This window comes from Agelaius phoeniceus, chromosome 5 (genome assembly GCF_051311805.1).
Source record: "Agelaius phoeniceus isolate bAgePho1 chromosome 5, bAgePho1.hap1, whole genome shotgun sequence".
NCBI classification, from domain to species: domain Eukaryota; kingdom Metazoa; phylum Chordata; class Aves; order Passeriformes; family Icteridae; genus Agelaius; species Agelaius phoeniceus.
The window spans coordinates 53,697,812-53,716,559 of NC_135269.1; the positions used below are offsets into that span (position 1 = coordinate 53,697,812).

Here is an 18,748-nt window from a genome sequence, read left to right on the forward strand (position 1 = left end):
TTGCCACAGACACACCTGATGTCTAGAAGTACACTGGAGGAAAGAGAAACACCAAAGAAAGGCCAGAGATCAGCATTGGCATAATCACAAATATACATTGGTAGTTGACAACCTAATATAAATTTTCCGATAAGGCCAGTGAAAATACTTATTAATTGGCACTCAGTAAGTTTGTGATGACAAATGTAACACCTGTAATTCAATGACTGGAAATCACCTCCAGTCTGATACTATTCATCAGTGTAGCAGCCTTCCCTTGAAAACACAATTCAACACAATTCCCTTCCCCTTTTTGCATGGTCATATGCTTGTTGCAGTCAGGATTTGTCTCACTTATTCCTTGCAACTACTGATAACCCCACTCCTTTCCAGGGCCTCTGATCTTACAGTGATTCAGTATTCCCTTTGTTAAGTTCAAATTTATAAAAGGAATATTAACAGGCTTAAATCCATATGTTCAAGTCCCTCAATTAATTGTTCCTCAAAAACAGTTTATTGTTTGCCATTGCTTTTATTCATCAATCTGTGTAATTCAAGTACAATAATATAAAACAGGTAAACTGAGGCAACACCTGATCTTTATTTCTGAAATATTAGTAGATGTATATCATAGGTCTACACAGTTCTGCATACAAAGGTTTATGGCTTAATTTGTTTTAAAATGGCCAAACATACATAAGAAAGTTGGTTAAGCTGTGGGCACCGCTTTTGTAGTTCACTTTATAAGAACTCTTGTAAGTACAAGAAAATCTAAGGAGTAATAAGCTGCTCTTTCACAGCATAGAGACCGTGTAGGTTCATTAATAAAACTATAGTTAGATTTCAGTAGATGCAGGGTCTATATAGCCTGAAAAAGCCAATGTGTATCAAATACATCCTGAATTATGATGAAACTGTGAAAAAATTGTCTTCTTTTATGGATAGCAGCTCCCAAATAGAATGTGGATCACAGTTTTTATCCAAATGATTGTTTGAAATGATTTTTAAAACATCACATTATTGTCCTACCATCCTACCATAATAATAATAGCAGAAAGTTTGATCCAGATATTTAGCAAGCAAGGTATGTTTTGGGTCCAAATGTGCCAAATAACAGCCTGCCAAGCCACACAACAGCCATTTCCCAGGCTTTATCAAGCCCTTGTGAAGCCTCAGTAGAGGGCATGCCGCCATCAGATCCATTATTGTCCACCCTGCTCAACATCTGTGGTATCATTTGTCACGCTACAGTCACATTGCAACCATTATTTGAAGCCTTACTGACACATTTACTTTGAGGAACCAAAGGTCTTCTCAGCAGAGTCCAAAGACAGGTTATTAAGTCAAAACCAAGAAGGTGACATTGTAATATCAGTGAGAAATAAAATGTGATTAAAGTAGAAATCCCACTTTTCACCTTTGTGGAATAGCCCACTGTGCACTGGAGTCATGCTAATGGAAAAAAAACCCTGCAGATAGATTGGACAGGATTATATACAATAGAACAAGTGAACTTGTACCATTTTTCTCAAGCTGTCTGAGTTGTATCCTCACAATATCTCAAATAATGACTGAAAAACACAACTATGAAGAAGGATGCAGTATTTTCAGTATGACAAGGTTGAATGTAACTGCTTTATGGGAAATGAACAGCACCAGATTGGAGTGCAAAATTCTGCAGATGAGTAGCAGATGGCAAATGAAGGCATGTGAATACATGCACCTCATACTAAGTCAGGCTAATTTACTAGAAATTTGTGTTCTGCTTTTACAAGTTTGCATTGGTATCAATTTTCTATAAGTGTTCATTAAGAGTTAAAGCTGAATCAGATATTGCTTTTATATTGTTCTCCCTCAACTGCAAATATTTGCATATTTTTAAAGCACTGTAATAGAGTTTACTGTGTTCAAAAGCTCACAGGCATCAGGCAGAGCAGCCCTATGGGTGTGGGTGCAAGTTTGTACACATCCAACACCCCATGGCATTTAGAAGTCCTGTAAGCAACAACTTTTCTTCATATTGACTTTGCATGCAGAATAAGCACAGTTTTAGCCAGAGTGACACCTCATTAATATAATTGTTCCAATACATAATTATTTTTGGATTGTGATTAGAGGAATTCATGATTTGCAAAGCACAGCCATTTTAAAGAACCCATGGTGTTCTTTGGAGCCCAAAGAAACAACACAGTAGTCAGTTAAACAGTAGGTCCTTGAGTGTGATTTCTTAATGTGCATCAGAAAAGCACAGAACTTGGTGTACGTGGGCTCTTACATCTGCATCTGCTTTCATCTTTGGAGTACCTTCAATCACTGTGAAAAAATTTACAGCTGATGTATATTCAGGACAGAAGCCCAAATGAATGCATTTGGAACAATGTGTTCTTGCTCCCATTCTCATAATGAAATTTGACTTGAATGGGAGCAGTGCTGGGCTCTCTGCAGCTACTGATTATACATGTCAATATTAGACTGTGTTTGACTGAAGCTGTATTATGCATAAGAATATAGCATCATGGTGTTGTTGTGATTCAGCAGGCAACATAATTACATGGATTGCAAGTGAAAATATAGCACTATATATTAATAGCCCATCTCAGCCTTTCTTCATATCTGGAACCTTTGTTTACTTAATTAGGAATTATTATAAAGTTAAATCTCTATTTTTTTTTCTGGTGATGGCCTTGTTCTGAATGTACATACACTGAGGAGCCTTTGTTGACATGACTGAGCAGGATATTTTATTTTATTTCATTTACTTTGGGGACTTCTGACACCAATTGCCAGCATGCTTGCAGTCCCAATCACATTGAGACATCTAGTAGCAACATGATCTTAGAATAACAGCCATGTGTTGCTCCTGCATGAAGAAGAAACACTGCCACCCTGTTCTGGTAGACTCCAGGAGGCGAAGATACACTCCTCTGTAATTTTAGGTAAAGGACACCGATTTTTTTTTTGGTCAGAATTACATTTTTAACAGGATATTAGAAAATATTTTCCACCTTGTATCCACAGCAGTATGATAGGAATATGTGAAACATTTTTATCAATGTCTGCAAACAATATGCTTAGCTAGTAAAGTGTTATTACTATCTCAGGTAGTATCAGTCATATATTTATCCTTAAGATAAGGACACAATCCTAGTCTCAGTTCATAAATGTGGAAAGCTGGCACAGAGATATCTAGTGGCCATCCTAATTCCACAGAGAAGGAATATGGAAAAAAAGGAAACAAAGCCTGAGCTATGAACTCAAGCCATATTAGAATCTCTCTTCTCAGAAAGAATAGAAACCTATTCTTGCCATATAATTACTAGGATTTAACCCAGATTTTAAAAGTCCTCAATCAATAGCAGGATTTCTCATTTGATTTCACACCTCATTATAGGTGTGAAATGCCTTGGACTTTTCATTATCAACTTGAGGCTCAAAATGAGTAACTAAATTTTAAGTTTTCTCCAATGCAGGACTCTTCATGTTCTCACAAGATTTAAAAAAATGCTTTTCCAGTTTAAATATCTAAGACCTAACAGGACAAAATAGTCTCAGGCTGGAGCAGGTCATCTGAATCAACCTGGGTGCTATGAAGCCTTCCAAATATGTATTTGGCAACAGCCAGTTAATAGCAAAAATATGAGAGAGAGTGTTTCATGGGCAAATGCAACAAGTGTGTTGTGATTCAGTCACAAAGATACATGGTCCCTGGCAAAGCAATCTCATGGAAACCAATGTGTTAGGAGTAGGTAATGATTGACTTGCTATTTACAGAGGGCTCCATTTAGCCTTTCCTGCTGTCTGTACTTTGTCTTTCAATCGTTACAAACAGTGGCAGCTTTCCTATTTATAATTACATATTTGTAGATGTAGTTTCAGAAATTCACAAGAATCTGCAAATAAAACCAATAAATAAATAATAAAATATAAAATATAATAAAAATATAATAAAAATAAATCTTTCTTTTATAAAGATGTTCCATATACCCTACAACATTTTCAAAAGAAAGTGGCACAGGAAGCACCTTCACAACATTACTATGTTTAGTTTACTGTTATTAACTTCAGGTGGACATGGTGAAATCCATTAATGGACATCTCCAAGTACAAAGTTAAGTAAATAACAGATATAGCAACAGAACCACGGTGGTTCATCCTAAAACCTCAGTGATACTTTGTAGATTTTTAGCAATTGTATCGAGAACAGTCTGAACTCTGATCAGCAGTCTGTCCAATGTTTTTCGAAGTCTTTTTAAAATCAGTGCTGAATTTACAGTGATATAATTATGTTTTCCACCAGGAAATTATATGTTTTCAGTACTAAGGTGGCATTTTCTTTCTTTGAGTTTTCATGTTTATTGTTAGTATGAAAATTGCTATCTTTGATATTAAAGATTATATGTTAAATATATATTATCCATTATATTATCCAATTATATTATCCATTAAATTTTATATTTTTAAACTGAATTTAAAAACAGAACTAGAGAGAGAATAAATGAGAATTGAAAGGAACCTGGAGGGGGGTAGCAAAGATGTGCAAGCTTTCTGCAATACATCAAACAAAAAAAGGAGGTAAAATCATAGATTATACCGAGTTGGAAGGGATTCATCAGGATCATCAAGTCCAACTCAAAAAAATAGGAATGAGGAACAACTGGAAATTAGTAACTCACAACTGGCTAAAATAATAAATTCCTTTGTTTTCACTGAGGTTTATTCTAATGAGAGTAATGTAGGGTTTGACCATGCAGTGGGAGAAGAGCCACAACAGAACGTTAGTGCTCTGCCAGCAAGTTTTCTTCCTTTGGTACCTGCTAGATGTGCCGTGTGTCTGAGGGACTGCACCCCACCCTTCCCAGGGGCACAGCCTCCTCATGCCTGAATGCAGGGCTCCCTCACCCAGCTGAGCCCACCCCACAAGCTGCCTGTGTGTCCCAGCCTGGCCCGTGGGGTCCCTCCCAGCGCTGTGCCCTGTGTCACGGGCAGTGAGTCCCTGCCACCAGCACTTGACCTGGTGAGGAGCTGCACACAGGATGCTGTCAGGGCAAGGTGGGGAGGGGTGTGCAGTGTCCACAGCTGTTTCATGGGCTCTCCCTGTCCATGGGAGTCCCAACCCAGCTTCAGGCTCAGTTTTATGTAACAGTATTTCTTGTATAGACAGTGAAAATTCCTAAGAAGGCAATGTATGTACAGCAGAAGCTGTGACCTTATCTTTTCTTCGTGCCATCACACCTCCTGTAAAACTGCAGCTAAAAGAGAAGAATCCAGCTGACAAGGGAGCTGTCTCTGCCTCTTCCTTCAAAGAGATGGCAAAGATGGACGAGCTGATTCTGCCATAGGAAAGGCAGCTGACAGGGCTTGATTTATGGGAGGCTTTTGGAGGCCTAGAACCTGCCTAGCTCTGAGACAACTCAAATACACTGTCCTTGCATTTTGATGTTTTCCATTATCCCCCTCATTACACACAGTAGCAGACCATATACGTAGTATCAATAAAACAAGGATATCAAGCAAATCTCAGAGTCATGATTGCAACACAAATAACTGACAGAAACGCACAGAAGACAGAAAATTGAGACCAACTGTATATATTTACCAATATTAACCAATAATATGAAAAATGAACTCCTGTGGAAATTGCATGATTAAAAGCTTGGGGAGACATGGACAGACACACCTTCCAAAAATCACGGCTGGATTTAGAAAGAAATAATTTAATACAACAAAACACCTCTAGAGACAAAGTACAATAAAAGTTAGTGAGTAGGAGTATTTGTTCCATTTTAGCAATGGTAAACATTGGGGCCACTTACTTTAGGGGCAAATAAGATAGGGGATGGCAGTGACAGAAATATTTCTTCTTGGCTTGGTGTAGTGTCACTGCACAGTTACTCTAGTTTTAAACTCCATATGGTGGTGATGAGAAAAACAAGATGAATTAATGTATTGTTGGATTTCTTTACACTTTTCACTTCCTTCAAGTGCTATGCCCTCAGCATAGAAATTCAAGGGGGACCAAGGAGCAGTCTGGAGAGAACTGGAGAGGTCTGCTGCACTGGAGAAGGGTAGAAGTGAGAAGGTAGAAGTAGACTATTGCTGTAGGAGCACTTAGTAGTCTTTGAGTGGATGGCTGCAGATAAATCTCTATAGTAGTACCACTCGTGTATTTTTTATTTGAAATGCACCCAGCAAATGCCAAGTTGCTGGTGCTGTTCACTTGAACAGTCCTAGTATGGAAGTCCTGTCATGCAACATGGGCTGAGGTTTCAGAGCTGGAACTTGAACCATCCAGTGTTTGGAGCATCTGTAACACTTGCTTTCTGTCTCATCATGCTCACAACTATTCAAGCATACGTGTTCTCTACACTGACATTATGTCCTAGCACAAACTGAGCAGCTATTTGCCAAAGCGAACAGCAATCCATGGTACAGGAGGGTTCTGAAAAGCAAGGATTTATATTCCACAGTGATTCAAAGGCAGGTGTAAAGTAATCCCAGCAAACTGAATCTATGCAAACAGGCTATGTACAAGTTACTTACAGGTGCTCAAAGAAGCATAAGAAGCCATGAAAGGAAACAATGCATAAAGAACTAAACTGGTAACATTGCAGTAGTGCTGTAATGATTTCAGAGGTCATTGAGATATTGTATAAGGTACATTTTGGAGAAAAGAAAACATGCAGTAAAGTCAGAGAACCTTTAACTGCTGCATGAATTTTGGACTTTTAAACTTTTCAAGATTATCTATTGTCTTGAGGGCTCAAGTCTTCATTGATGAAAAGTAAGAGGACTCAGATGATTGCGTGCGGGAGTCAATGCGGTAAGGGGAAATTTTAGGCACCAGAGGACTCCGAGAAAACCCCCGACCCGCCCGGGGTTCCATCAGTGAGCGGGGGCCGCACTGGCCCCGCGGACGATAGCCTGGCGCAGGGTCACCGCTGCTGTGGCTGCAGCTCGAGCTGGGGAAGGGAGGAGCCTGGCGGGCCCAGAGGGAACTTCAGGTGGCCGTGGCAAAGTAAGAAAGGTGTCAGTCAGCAAGGCTTCAGAAAGCCTGAGAGGCAGCAGGCGAAGGGCCGGATGACCGGGTCCGTCCGTCACCGCCGTCCCCGCGGGGAGCAGAGGCGGCGGCGCGGGCCCTTCCCGCACATTCGGGCAGGGGCGGCCGATGCGATGAGGCCGCCGCTCCGGTCCGTCACCGCCCCGGCTGCGATGCTCCGGGGCGGGATCGGCGCTTCGCCACTCCCCGCAACCCCCCGGGTGGCCCCGCGGAAAGACAGCGGGTGCCGCCCCGGGGATCCTGGGCCCCTTCGTCAAGCCTCCCCTCGTCCCCACCCGGGCTCCCCCGGCCCCGGCCGCTGCCCCCACCCCTTCGGCCTCCGCCTTCCCCTCCCCTTCCCCTCCCGGTCCCTCCTCCCCGCCGGCGCCGGCCGTGCAGCCTCGATTGAGGGGCGGCTGCCGCTGCTGCTGCCGCTGCTGCCGGCGGCTCCGGGAAAATGTCCGAGCGCGGCGGCTTCTACCGGCAGGAGCTGAACAAGACGGTGTGGGAGGTGCCCCAGCGCTACCAGAACCTCACCCCCGTCGGCTCCGGCGCCTACGGTTCCGTCTGGTAGGTGCGGGGCGGCGGCAGAGGGGCCGGGAGCCGGCAGGTGCAGCCGGCGGGCGGCGAGGACGGACAATGCGGGGCAGGCGGGAGCCCCCGCTCCGCGCCGGGGGTCGTGTGCGGGGAGCGGAGGGGCCGCCGGCGGCAGCGGGGCGGGGGCGTGTCCGCCGGGCACCGGCGTGAGCGGCGCCGGAGCTCCCGCCCCGCTGCCCCGGCCGGCGGCGGCCCCGCGGGGCCGGGCAAGCCGCGCCGTCACCCGGGCAACCGCGCCCGGGGCAGCCCCTGCCCGCCCTCCCGCCGCTGCCGTCCCTGCCCGCCCTCCCGCCGCTGCCCCGGGGCACCCCCCGGGCTCCGGGCTGCCGCCGGGCCGCTCCCCCGGGCCAGCAGCACCGAGTGACCGCCCGCCGCGGGGCCGGTGCTGCTCCCGCCTCCGGAGGGAGAATTGCCCCGAAGCCGGGAATCCTGCACAGTCATGGCGGTTCCGAGCGGGAGGACGGGCAGGAGGCGGCGGGGCTGGGGAAGGGGTCCCCGAGCGGGGTCCGCCCGCGGGCACGGCTCCGGCGGCCGCGGCCCTGGCAGCCGGGGCTATAGCGGGACACCCCGCAAGGCCCCGGGCAGCCGCGGCGGGCGGAGGGCTCCGTCCGCCGAGACAATGGGAGCAGCCCCCGCAGCCGGGCGGGCTGAGGGAGAACACGGGATGCTCACCCCGTGCTTTCGGGGGGGATCGCAAATTAGGACAGATTGCTGCCCAAGGGCTTCGGCGTCTCAAGGATTTGGAAGGGTTTGCCACATGTTGTCATACAACGTTTCTCTTTCTTTGGTAATTCCTACGTCAGGCTTGCACTCTCGGGAACTCCCAGTGCAGGCTGGGCTTTACTTTAGTATTTGATGCACACTTTACTACGCTTATAAAAGCTTTGAATCAATTTATGGAAATAATAGTGGCGTTTAAAGGGGTTTTGAGAAAGAGTCGTGTTTGTTTTGTAGGCTGGGTGAGTGGAAATATGTAAAACGATCAATAATAAACAATCCATGGCCCTTTAAATGCAAGTGCTACTTTAAATAAAAGTATTTTTTTTAAAAAAATCTTTAGAACTTTGGATTTTGCCATACTCTAAACTCATGCAGTAGTTCTCACTTTTTCTCCACAGTCAGATACCAGAGAACAGTTTTGTATTACTTACTTCATTCTCTAGCTCTGTGAAATGTCCAAGTTTGCACATAAACTATGTATGCAAATGTATGCATTTTTAAAAAACCTCCAACTATCAGCAGAAACACTCAGAACTGGTGTGAAGTATCCTTGAATTCTTCTCTTTTTTTATTATTTCTAATTTATGCTTGCACCAGGGAGGTCTAGGCCAATACCATGTGAGTGTCATTGTAGTTAGCATGTGCTAACTGCTCCGAGCAGATGCTGGGAATAGTTCCACAACGACTTAATTTATTTACACTATAAAAATTTTAGTTTGTGAACGAAAAGAGGAGAAAGTAAACTAAGAGCTGGATGGATATACATTAGCAGAGTAACTACTTTTGTGTTCCAATTGAAACTGTATTTCTGGTTACTTTCCCTATTTATCTGACATAGTTTTGAGGGAAAGACCTACTTTACTGAATTTTATAATGAGATGTCAAGAGTTTTGAGCAATTGCAAAGGAAGTGAAAACATGTCGTGGTTCACTTGCAGCACAGCTGGTGCTTTGGCTTTTGAAACTGCACAGCCAAGGAAATCCTAGTAATTTTTATCAATTGCAAAACCTAGGAAATGAAGATGTAAAATGGAAACTGGAACATGCTATGAGAAAGGTTTACTCTAAAATAGATATTTAAAAATAGAATATAGCAATAAAACATTGCTCTATATTAATAGCCTTGTTAACATCAATGAAGTATAAACCCAAACAGAAGCTTGAATGTGAGGAAAAGGTATGCATCTCTCTGAGAAAAGCCATCTATTTTTAGAGTCTATTGAAATTGATTTTTTTTTCTGTCTGTGTGCATGTGCTTTACCCGGGAGATCTACAAGATGCAACCATTCCCTTGAGTAATATGCTATATTGCTTCTGTGAATAGTTGTACTCCTATTCAGTAAAATATCTAAAAACATATTCAAGTCTTACAGAAACTACTAGAATTAAACAAATTCTTAAGTGCTTTGATGAATAGCAGCCAAGGTCCTGAACTCCAAATGCTGGCTTTGAAATGAGAAGAGAGTTGTTGTAACAAATTTTTTCTACCTCAGTGGAACTCTTCTCTAGGCCTACCCTTCTCTTTTTTAACAGTAAATTATTTGTCATAGCCCATAGACTTGGGTAACTGAATTGATAACTGATAATAAGAAACATATTGTAAATACTTGAATTTAAGCATCTTTTGCTGGGAGCTCAAAACCAATAGAGCAGTTTGTGTCAGGAGGCTGTGTTTTGGCCCAATTTATTGACATTTCATGTGTCCAGTAGAATTTGTGTTTGAGTTAGCTGCAGATGCATCAAATATGCTATGGAGATAGATACTAGTGGTTTAAAACAGATTCACTTTTAGAGATATATCTGTACCAAGCACAGTGCTTTCCCATTTGGGTTTTTTTGTTTTTATTTAGATGTGGAATAGGTAGAAACCCTAAATCTTCCCTTGTAATTTTTTTAATGACATATCACAAAGAACATTTGGTTTTGGAAATCTTCCAAACTCAGCTGCACTGCAAAGCAGAGTTGCACCTTAGCATCTATGTGAATCACAGAGAGAGTTGTGAGGTCTTTCCCTCAAGTAGTTAATCCTTGAAGTACTTTTTATGTTACTCTTGTACCTTAGCTTTTGCAAGGCTTTCTTTTGCCTGAACTTTTTCCTATGGCCCTTCAAGTTCCTGTGTTCTGTCTTTTGCTGCTGTCAGATCTGATTTTTTAAGTTTAGGAAAAAATGTTTAAAGCCAGGGGGTGGGGGGTGGGAGTGTGTAGTTTAATTACAAGTAAAGTTATCATTGGCATTTGCAACACTATGTTTTGCTTAATTCCTCTTTCTTTCTTGGGGTTGGGTTTTATTGGCAAGTATCAAATTTACATGGTTTGGTTTGGGATTGTTTTCTTTTTGTGCTATAGCTTTGCCTATCAAGGCGAGGGGTTTTTATTATTAGACAATTATTTTAACTCTTTCTCAAGCTAAAATTTGGTTAAATTTAAAGTTTTCTTCAAAAAATGCATTTTTGGTGTCCAGCCTTTATAGTTGAATTACCTCTCACAGAAGTCCAAGAGCTGGTTCACTCTTAAGGGACCAGGCACCAGACCTGCTAATTGAGAGTTTTGCAGCATTTAAGTTATATTAAGCCATTTAGATAGGAAGCAAGATACCTTACTTTCACAAGGTAGTCTTAGTCTACAACCCTTTCCTTTCAGTTCTAGAGAAAAGTGACTATGTCTCAGGACAAACTGAGTTTTAAATTCTTGTTTCTTATGGTTCCACTTTTTAAAATAAGGATTCTGGCTGTGGTTGAGTCTCCCAGCTGTCCCAGTGGTATTGCTTATAAATGGGGCCTTTAGCCTGGAGCATCTGTGCTTTCCAGCTGTGTTGCCCTGGTGGTTCCACTGTGGTTTGATACCTGATCACCTTCTCCTCTGGGATGTAGCATTGCTACCTGCTTGAGAAAGAGCTTCATCTTTTTAAAAGACTTATTATTATTATACCACAAATTATGTAACATGTATAGAATTTTGGTTTCCTGTTCTTTGGATCTTTTTAAAGCCTGTACTCCTCTTTTTATGCCAGTTTTTGTAAACTGTCTCCTAACCTATTTAGTCCTATTTTTGCCTGGGAGGGATTGACGGCATTCTGCAGCATGCTGTCTCTGATCTCTCCAACAGGTTGTTTGCCATTAGCATATTGCAGGCTCTGTGTTCTGCCTTCTTTGGAAAGAACAGACCTTGCAAGATGAACCAAACTGAGTCCAGAGTTTCTTCACAACCATAGACTCCTGCACTGTTTTCTCGGAGTCTGTTGGCATCAATAGTACTTACATTCAGTCTCTTTTGATTTTAAGACTATGCAATGCCTAACACATGTTTAAGTAGAGGTCTGCTAAGTCAAAGTGTAGTGGCACAGGCCTCAGTTCAAAAAAAGCAGGAAAGCAAAGCATGCCTTAAGTCATTTACAATACTTCCAGCATCCCTCTATCCTGTTAACTTTAAGCACATGCTTAAGATTCATTCAGTTTATGTCCTGGCTAAGTTTGGGTAAGAATGGGAGAATGTGTTTAAGCTACAGTTTTGCTTTGAGGAAGTACAAGTGGAAAAATAGAAGCAGTACGTTCTGATCTTGAAGTTTAACCCCTTCTTTCCTGCCATTCACCCCATTCTGTGCTTCTGGTACATGCAGATGTTTTGAGGGCATTAGTTTGCAATACTGGAGCATAACACTGCTGATACCATCCTTTTCGCATTGAGGAACTCTAAGAAGATGCTAAGACAACTCAGTATCATGTGAAGGTTTTAAAAGCTGCTATAAATTGAATCTAGCTGACGAAGAGAAAAATTCCTTCATCCAAGATTGTACTTGATGATTTCAGGTAGGGTTTGGGGTTTTTTTTAAAGTATCTGTTTAGTTAGCTGTGTTGATACTAAGTGTATGATTTCAACTGTGAGATCAGGTTACTGGAGTTGTGCTGTGTATCACTGTGTATCACATGCTACTTTAAATAGTAAATGCTGAGATAAACTTTTAGAGTAGTAGTAACACACAACTTCTGTATGTAAATACAGCTGGAAACTGAAGATGGTATAGACCTTTACAGGCTAAATGCACAATCCCAGGCACATGTGGATTTTTGTGGACTCCCTTTGGACTGCTTTCTGATTCTTTTATTTTCAATATAAATACAGAGGCTGAACTTCATCTTAAAAATGGTTATAGTTATTGGAAACTTTTCCCACAACATTGTTAAAATACTGCTGTCCAAGATCTGATAGGAGTTGTCTATTTTTGGTATGCAGCATTCAGGAGGAAAGCATTGACACCTTTCTTTAGTTGTGCAGATATTTACAATGGGCCCCTCTAAGCATAGTCAAACACTTGCTTGAAAACTGAGATGCAGGCTGATATGAGACCCCAGTCAGAGGTAGGACAGCTCCTAAAAGTCATATATGTAATAAAAATACTTAGAAACAAGGCCTTGAAGGTGAGGTTGCAATGGAGAGAAGAACTAAATAAAAGGGGTTGCATGGTCAGTGTTACCAATTAGAAGGAGGATCTTTGCAGCAGTATTGCTGGAGTGAATGGATGGAAATAAGGGAAGCAACAAAAAAATGTTGCAGAGTGAAAAAGACCCTCAGAGGAACATAAAGAAATAGCCATTAGAAATAAAAGCACAGTGGGATTTGCAGCTACAAAGCCAAGGAAGGTCAAGAATTTAGGAATTTTTGTGAAAGGTACATGAAGGAAGACGGAAGTGTGTTTGTGAGGACTGGCTGGAAAGACATCAAATAGGGAGTGTGTTGAGAGTGGTTTTGTGGAAAACTAGGGTGGAATGCAGATTGCTTGTCCTTCCTTTGTCTGGTTTCATCCTGAGTATTTTCCAGCTGTTGGAACAGTGTAGTTAACTGACTTGGGAAAGGAAAGGGAAGCAGGATGGTAATTAGTGGTGTCAAGGTCCCTATTTTAAATGAGAATGTCTAATAAGACTTAATGAAGGAGGTGTTTGTGGAGAAGGATGAGAAAGGCTGAGAATTGCTGTGACAGAGATTTCTATGTAGAATGCTGTCTCTAAGCTTGTGGAGTAGCTTGGGAGCACCTGACATGAGTGTGCATGAGAAAGGTGATAGAGGTGTTTGTAGGAAAGGTGAAGAAAAGACAAGGTTAAGAAGTGGGGACTTTGTATTGTGCAGGTTTTCTTTCACAGGGAATTAATGAGATCTTTTTGAGAGAAAGGGGAGGCATGGGATGGTAGAGAGATGAGAGGCATGAGGTGAACCAGTTGTGGCAGAAAGGCAACGAGGGTCATGGAATGGCAGCCTTCTGTATGGCTGTAAGAATACTTGAACAGAGGGTATTCTCTGCAGGGCTCCTCCATCCTTACTTCAATATATTTTTTATGATACTTACCTTCCTGACTACATGAGGCAGCAGTGGCATAGCTGCCTCCTTTCCTGTCCTGCTGTCAGCCATGATTACAGTTGGGAACACTGTAATCATGTCCCTGTCCCAAAGACCTGAAAGTCTTAGGGCCTGGTTGCTTGCTTCAGTACAGCTTCACAAGGAGTGTTTGAATTCCAGAACCTATGAGTTGATTCATATGGAAAATACAATATCTCAATTCTGCCCATACACTTGGGAAGGGGGAGAACATTTCAAACCCCTGTGTAACCTGGGAATAAATTGCTACCATTTCATATTTTGGCTGTTATGGAGAGAGGAAACAGGAAATGTGAAGGAGAAGTGGGGGGAGGAATAGGAAAAAGAAGGACAAAATATAAGTGAGATTTTGTCTGTATGGATTTGTTTAATGTTTTTGAAAGCACTGATATTTTTCATGTTAAACTTTATATCCAGATTAACTGCAAGCATTTCTAGCTGAAGCTTCAAGGCCCACAATATATAAGTACCTGTCGGTCTTTTTTTTTGAAATACTGAATGGAACACATTTGTCACTAGCAGTGTACTGGTTTAGTGGCAGCTGACTGATACTCTTGTTTACTTACTGACATTGGGCTCAGGCTATGTACAATGCATGATTATTTCAGTATCCAGGAGCTGATTGCACATGCTGAGGAAACTAACAGCTTATGACCCCAACCTTCTGTATGTTTTTTTCACAACCACGATTTTAAATACATCATTGCCACTGATATAAGCTGAACTGTCTGTAGCTTCATCTAAAAAAGTGTGACTGCTCCTCAGTAAAGTTATTTAAATTTTTAAGTCACTGTGGAGACACAGGAGACAAATAAAAAAGAAAAATATGGCTTGTGGATTCAGAGGCTGATACAGCACTTTTATGATCATGTTCCATTGAATGGAAACTGGTGATATATTCACATAAACATGTGGAAAGTGATTATTTTTTAGTATTTTCAATGTCTGCTTAAAACAAAGAAACACTATACTTTTATGTTGGTTATAGAACAATTATGTTGCATATGTAAGAGATATTTGTGGGTTTATGTTTAGATTTAGGCGTAAATTAATCTGAGATAATTAACAGTTGTACTAAAACCAAAACCATTGATGCTACTGCTCAGCATGGTGTGTTGGAATAATATCCAAGTGAGGGGATGTAATTTTTACAGTACAATAACCTGTCATCATCAAGCAAGTGGATTTTTTTGTCTAATGAGAAGATTAATGTGTAGTTTCAGAGCTTCCCATTACATCCTCGTGCTGTTTTTTCTTGCCACCATCTAATTTTTCTTTATAGTTTCCTTTTGATGCACATATATGTTGTGATTTGTGCAGTTTAGCAAACAAACCTTACAGCTAGCTCTTAGGGAGTGAAAATCACCAACATGAGCTTGCAAAACAGTAACAAAACATTTATAAAGAAGAAAAAAATTAACCATTTCCTGGGTTTACTGCCTAACTTAAAATGGTTTTGGGCAGCTGTTTTCTGTTCTCTTGCTTCTCTGCCAATAGCTGATACGGTCCTTTGCCAGTATTGGATGGATGCTGTGTGTGCTTTTTTTCATGGCTTCCTCATAGCTCAATAAAAAGTAGGTTTTTATTTAAATTAAAAATAAATTAAAATTTGTGTTTTAAAGAAGAAGAACAATATGGTAAATCCCAGAAGAAAAAGCTCACAAATGAAACCTTGAAAATAAAATCCATGTTGTTCATGCGATTACTTTCTTTCACTACATGATATTTATGAGAAGTGTAAAAATGGGTTGTCATTCACTGCAGTTCTAAGAACCCAAATTACAAGAAATTACTAGAACATGTCCCAGGGCAGGGTTCCTGTGGTCCCTCTTTTCTATCTTACTTGCCAGTGCATGGTGCCATAAGTTCTGCCTCCATGAGTGAAGAGATTCTCTGAGTGTTGACCCTTCTTCAGTTCTTTCCCCTTCAACACCAGCTCACATAGACCCTTCTGCCACTGTTACTTGTTTTTCTCAATAACTTAGGATCTTCCAAATTAAGAGTACGTCTGTCCACAAGGAAGTTCATGTCACCTCCAGTGGAAGGAGTCTAGGGGTACTTGAAAGGGTGCTGAGGTCTGCAGATAAGAATTCAAAATTTTGAACCTGTATTTTGAGCAAGAATTGCACTTTGGGGTTTTTCTTTCTTTTTTGTTGTCTTTCTCTTAACAGTTACATGTAATGGGGAATTTTTGCATATTTTGGAGGAAAAAAAAATATTGTGCATATTTTTGCATATTTTGCTGCAGTGAAAGAAACAAAAATAGAATCCTGGAACAATATGGGGAAACACCAGACCCAGTGTCACTGTCACATGTTCTGTGTCCAGCATTCTCTCCAAGTTTTGGTACAGTGTGTCCAGCCAGTTGTCAAACTTCTGATGATGTAAAGGTAATAGCCTTGCAAGCTGAGACACTGAATTATATTTTTAAAAAATCTGAAAAGTTAGGCTTCTGGTTTTTGCACCTAACCCCAAATCAGTTGCTTAGATTGCACATACCTAAATAATTTAGTTATAATTTTAGCTATAATGCTAAAATAGGTATTTTATCTATAATGCTAAAAGACTTTGTAGACAATCAAAATCTTGTGGTTATTCAGAGTGATGGGATGGAATATTGATGGGGATGGAATATTGTCTGACTGAAGTAACCTACAGCAAACAGGAATGTGGCTGGAGACACCACACTGGCACCATGGACTTTGAGTCATGCCTTCATTCTGCATCAGCTACATCTAGGCTGGCTCCAGGAATGAAGAGAACTTGTAGACTGAATGCTGCATTCAAGATGAACTTTTTCCAGGCACTGTGGGTAGTGCAGTGCCCAGCTAGTAAGCTTCTTTGAGCCCAAAGTATTAGGAATTTCAGGGACTGACTGTATTTCAAGGGGACCAGCTGATCCCAGGAAGGATTCTTCCTGCATTCAATACTGGAGTTTACTAAATTGGATGCAAGTTGGCTCCATGTGTGGTTTTTAAGATCAGGCTCCTACAAACAGCTGCTGAAGCAAATTTGATCCCAAAGACTAAGTAGCCACAGGTGAATAGTGTGCTTCTAGTCCCAAAATCCCTGAGGGGTCTGAGCAGGCTGCACACATCAATGGCCTGTCTGTCCAGTTTTACTGCTCTGCAACCACAGAGGACAAACTCTGTGGATACTAGGGAAATTACTGTATGTACAGCCATAGTTGTAAACATCAGCTACCAAAATCCATATCTCATCAAAAGTTATAATGTTATCTTGAGGCTTGAAGGTTATCTTGAGGTTAAAATCCCATGCTTTATGCCTCTCAAGTTTTTGGACTGCAGTAGCTCCCTATGTTCAAACTTGTCTCTGAAATCTTAAGAACTGGGAAAATTTGCACATAACTAAAAATTGATATTTCATCTGGAACTTCAATAGAATTATTAAATATTGGAGTTGACAACACTAAAAAGGTGAGTCTAATTTGAGCAATGATTGAAAATCACACTAAACCAAAGTCTCTAATCTCTGTGAAAATGATGTCATCCCAGCAGAGTAATGGCTTTTTATCCTTGATCTTGAAAAGGAAAGACGGCAAAAAATGTGTCATAACTCTGAATGGTTCTGGGTCAAGAGGGATCATATCTGAAAAAGCTGTGCTATGATTGTTACAAAGTTGTTTCTTGTAAACTAAAAAGATTGTGGTAATTCTATTTCTTTCTAAATTATGATAGAAAGTCTGTCTAAAGCAGTTATTTGGCATCATTATTAAGTTTTATTATATTTTATTTCAATTGTTAAATTGTTTTTATGTCAACACATAAAGTTTAATCTTTCTTTCTGGAGGTGGAAAGGAGTGAGCAGGCAGCAGTGTGGCACTTATTTGCCAGCTGTGGTTAAAACATGAAAATAGGCCTCTAACCCTTTTCTTCCCTGTTAAATCAAAATAGTTATCAGCATGGGTTTGAGGTTTTTTTGAAAAGCAAATTTCAGTCATTTTAACCATGCTGGTTACAGGCCTCCAAGGAAGGATTTATGGGTGCCAGGCACAAGTGTGCCTGTATTTTTGCTTTGACTAGAACCAGAGATGTCCTCTCCAGAGACATCTGAAACTCTACTCTGAAAGCTGAGCATTCATGGGGAAATCACAAAGAAAGGGAAGCAACTCCTCCTTCCTTCTATCACCTAATAGTTTATGGCTGATGAGGGATTCGGGGTACAAACTAGATTGTAGCTATGATGATATAATAGCACGACAGAGAGATGTAGTCTAAAAATGTGATCACAGAGGCAGTAGCAGAGATCACATATGCAATTTCTCCTTGAATCTGACAAAAAAGACATTTCAAACAACATGAAACATATTTTTGAATGCTTTACTGTTAATATCTTGAATTATGATGATGGTAAACCAGGCAAGGAAGGAGTCTGAAGGCATTAGCTCTGATTATAACTTTGGTCAGTTGAGTGGGGAAGCACTCATTTAAACCAAGTCAGTCCCTGGCCTGTGCAGCTTCGATTCTTCGATTTCCTGTTGGAGGTCTCAGGACTCAACTTTCCTTTCCCTTTTCACTTTTCCCTTTTCCTCCTCTCTCCCTGTGTGATTCCATCTTTGGTCTAAAAAGCTGCTGTCATAAGAATTACTGAAGCTAAAAAGATTGTGCTTTGTATCATCTGAAAGCTTTGCAGCCTTGAGTCATATACAAGATAAAAAGCAATTCATCTTAAAGATAGTGGTTTTTAAACCACTTAAACTCACATTTGAACTTAGAATTGGGAAGAGAGTGATGTTTATCGTGATAACAGGCTTAAAATCTAATTCTTCCTAGCCTTCTTGTATAATGTGTACAGTATTTCACAGACTGGTGCAAGCATTAGTGGGAGGGCTTGTGAATTAGCAGAAAAGCTGAGATGTTAAGCAAACTGCTGTTTTGAGCAGTGTTTATTTACCTGGATAAACATTTCCTTTTCCCCCAAAAACTGGAAAGACTGTAGGCAGTGTGCATTTGTGAGACCTGGCAGTGTTCTCCAGTGGCTTTGTTGCCTATGGCTAAACACAGGGCAATTACATCTAATCTTTGTTAT

General features: G+C 41.1%; 1 protein-coding gene across 1 annotated transcript in view; it reads left to right on the forward strand.

The window, feature by feature from the left end:
* Window positions 1–7,169: 7,169 nt before the first annotated feature.
* The window catches only part of MAPK11 (mitogen-activated protein kinase 11), a 30,703-nt gene continuing 19,124 nt past the window's right edge, over window positions 7,170–18,748 (forward strand). The window contains exon 1 of the mRNA XM_054631730.2: window positions 7,170–7,585. Coding sequence (XP_054487705.1) covers window positions 7,473–7,585 — 113 coding nt within the window. The 5' untranslated portion in view covers window positions 7,170–7,472. The remainder of the gene's footprint in view (window positions 7,586–18,748) is intronic.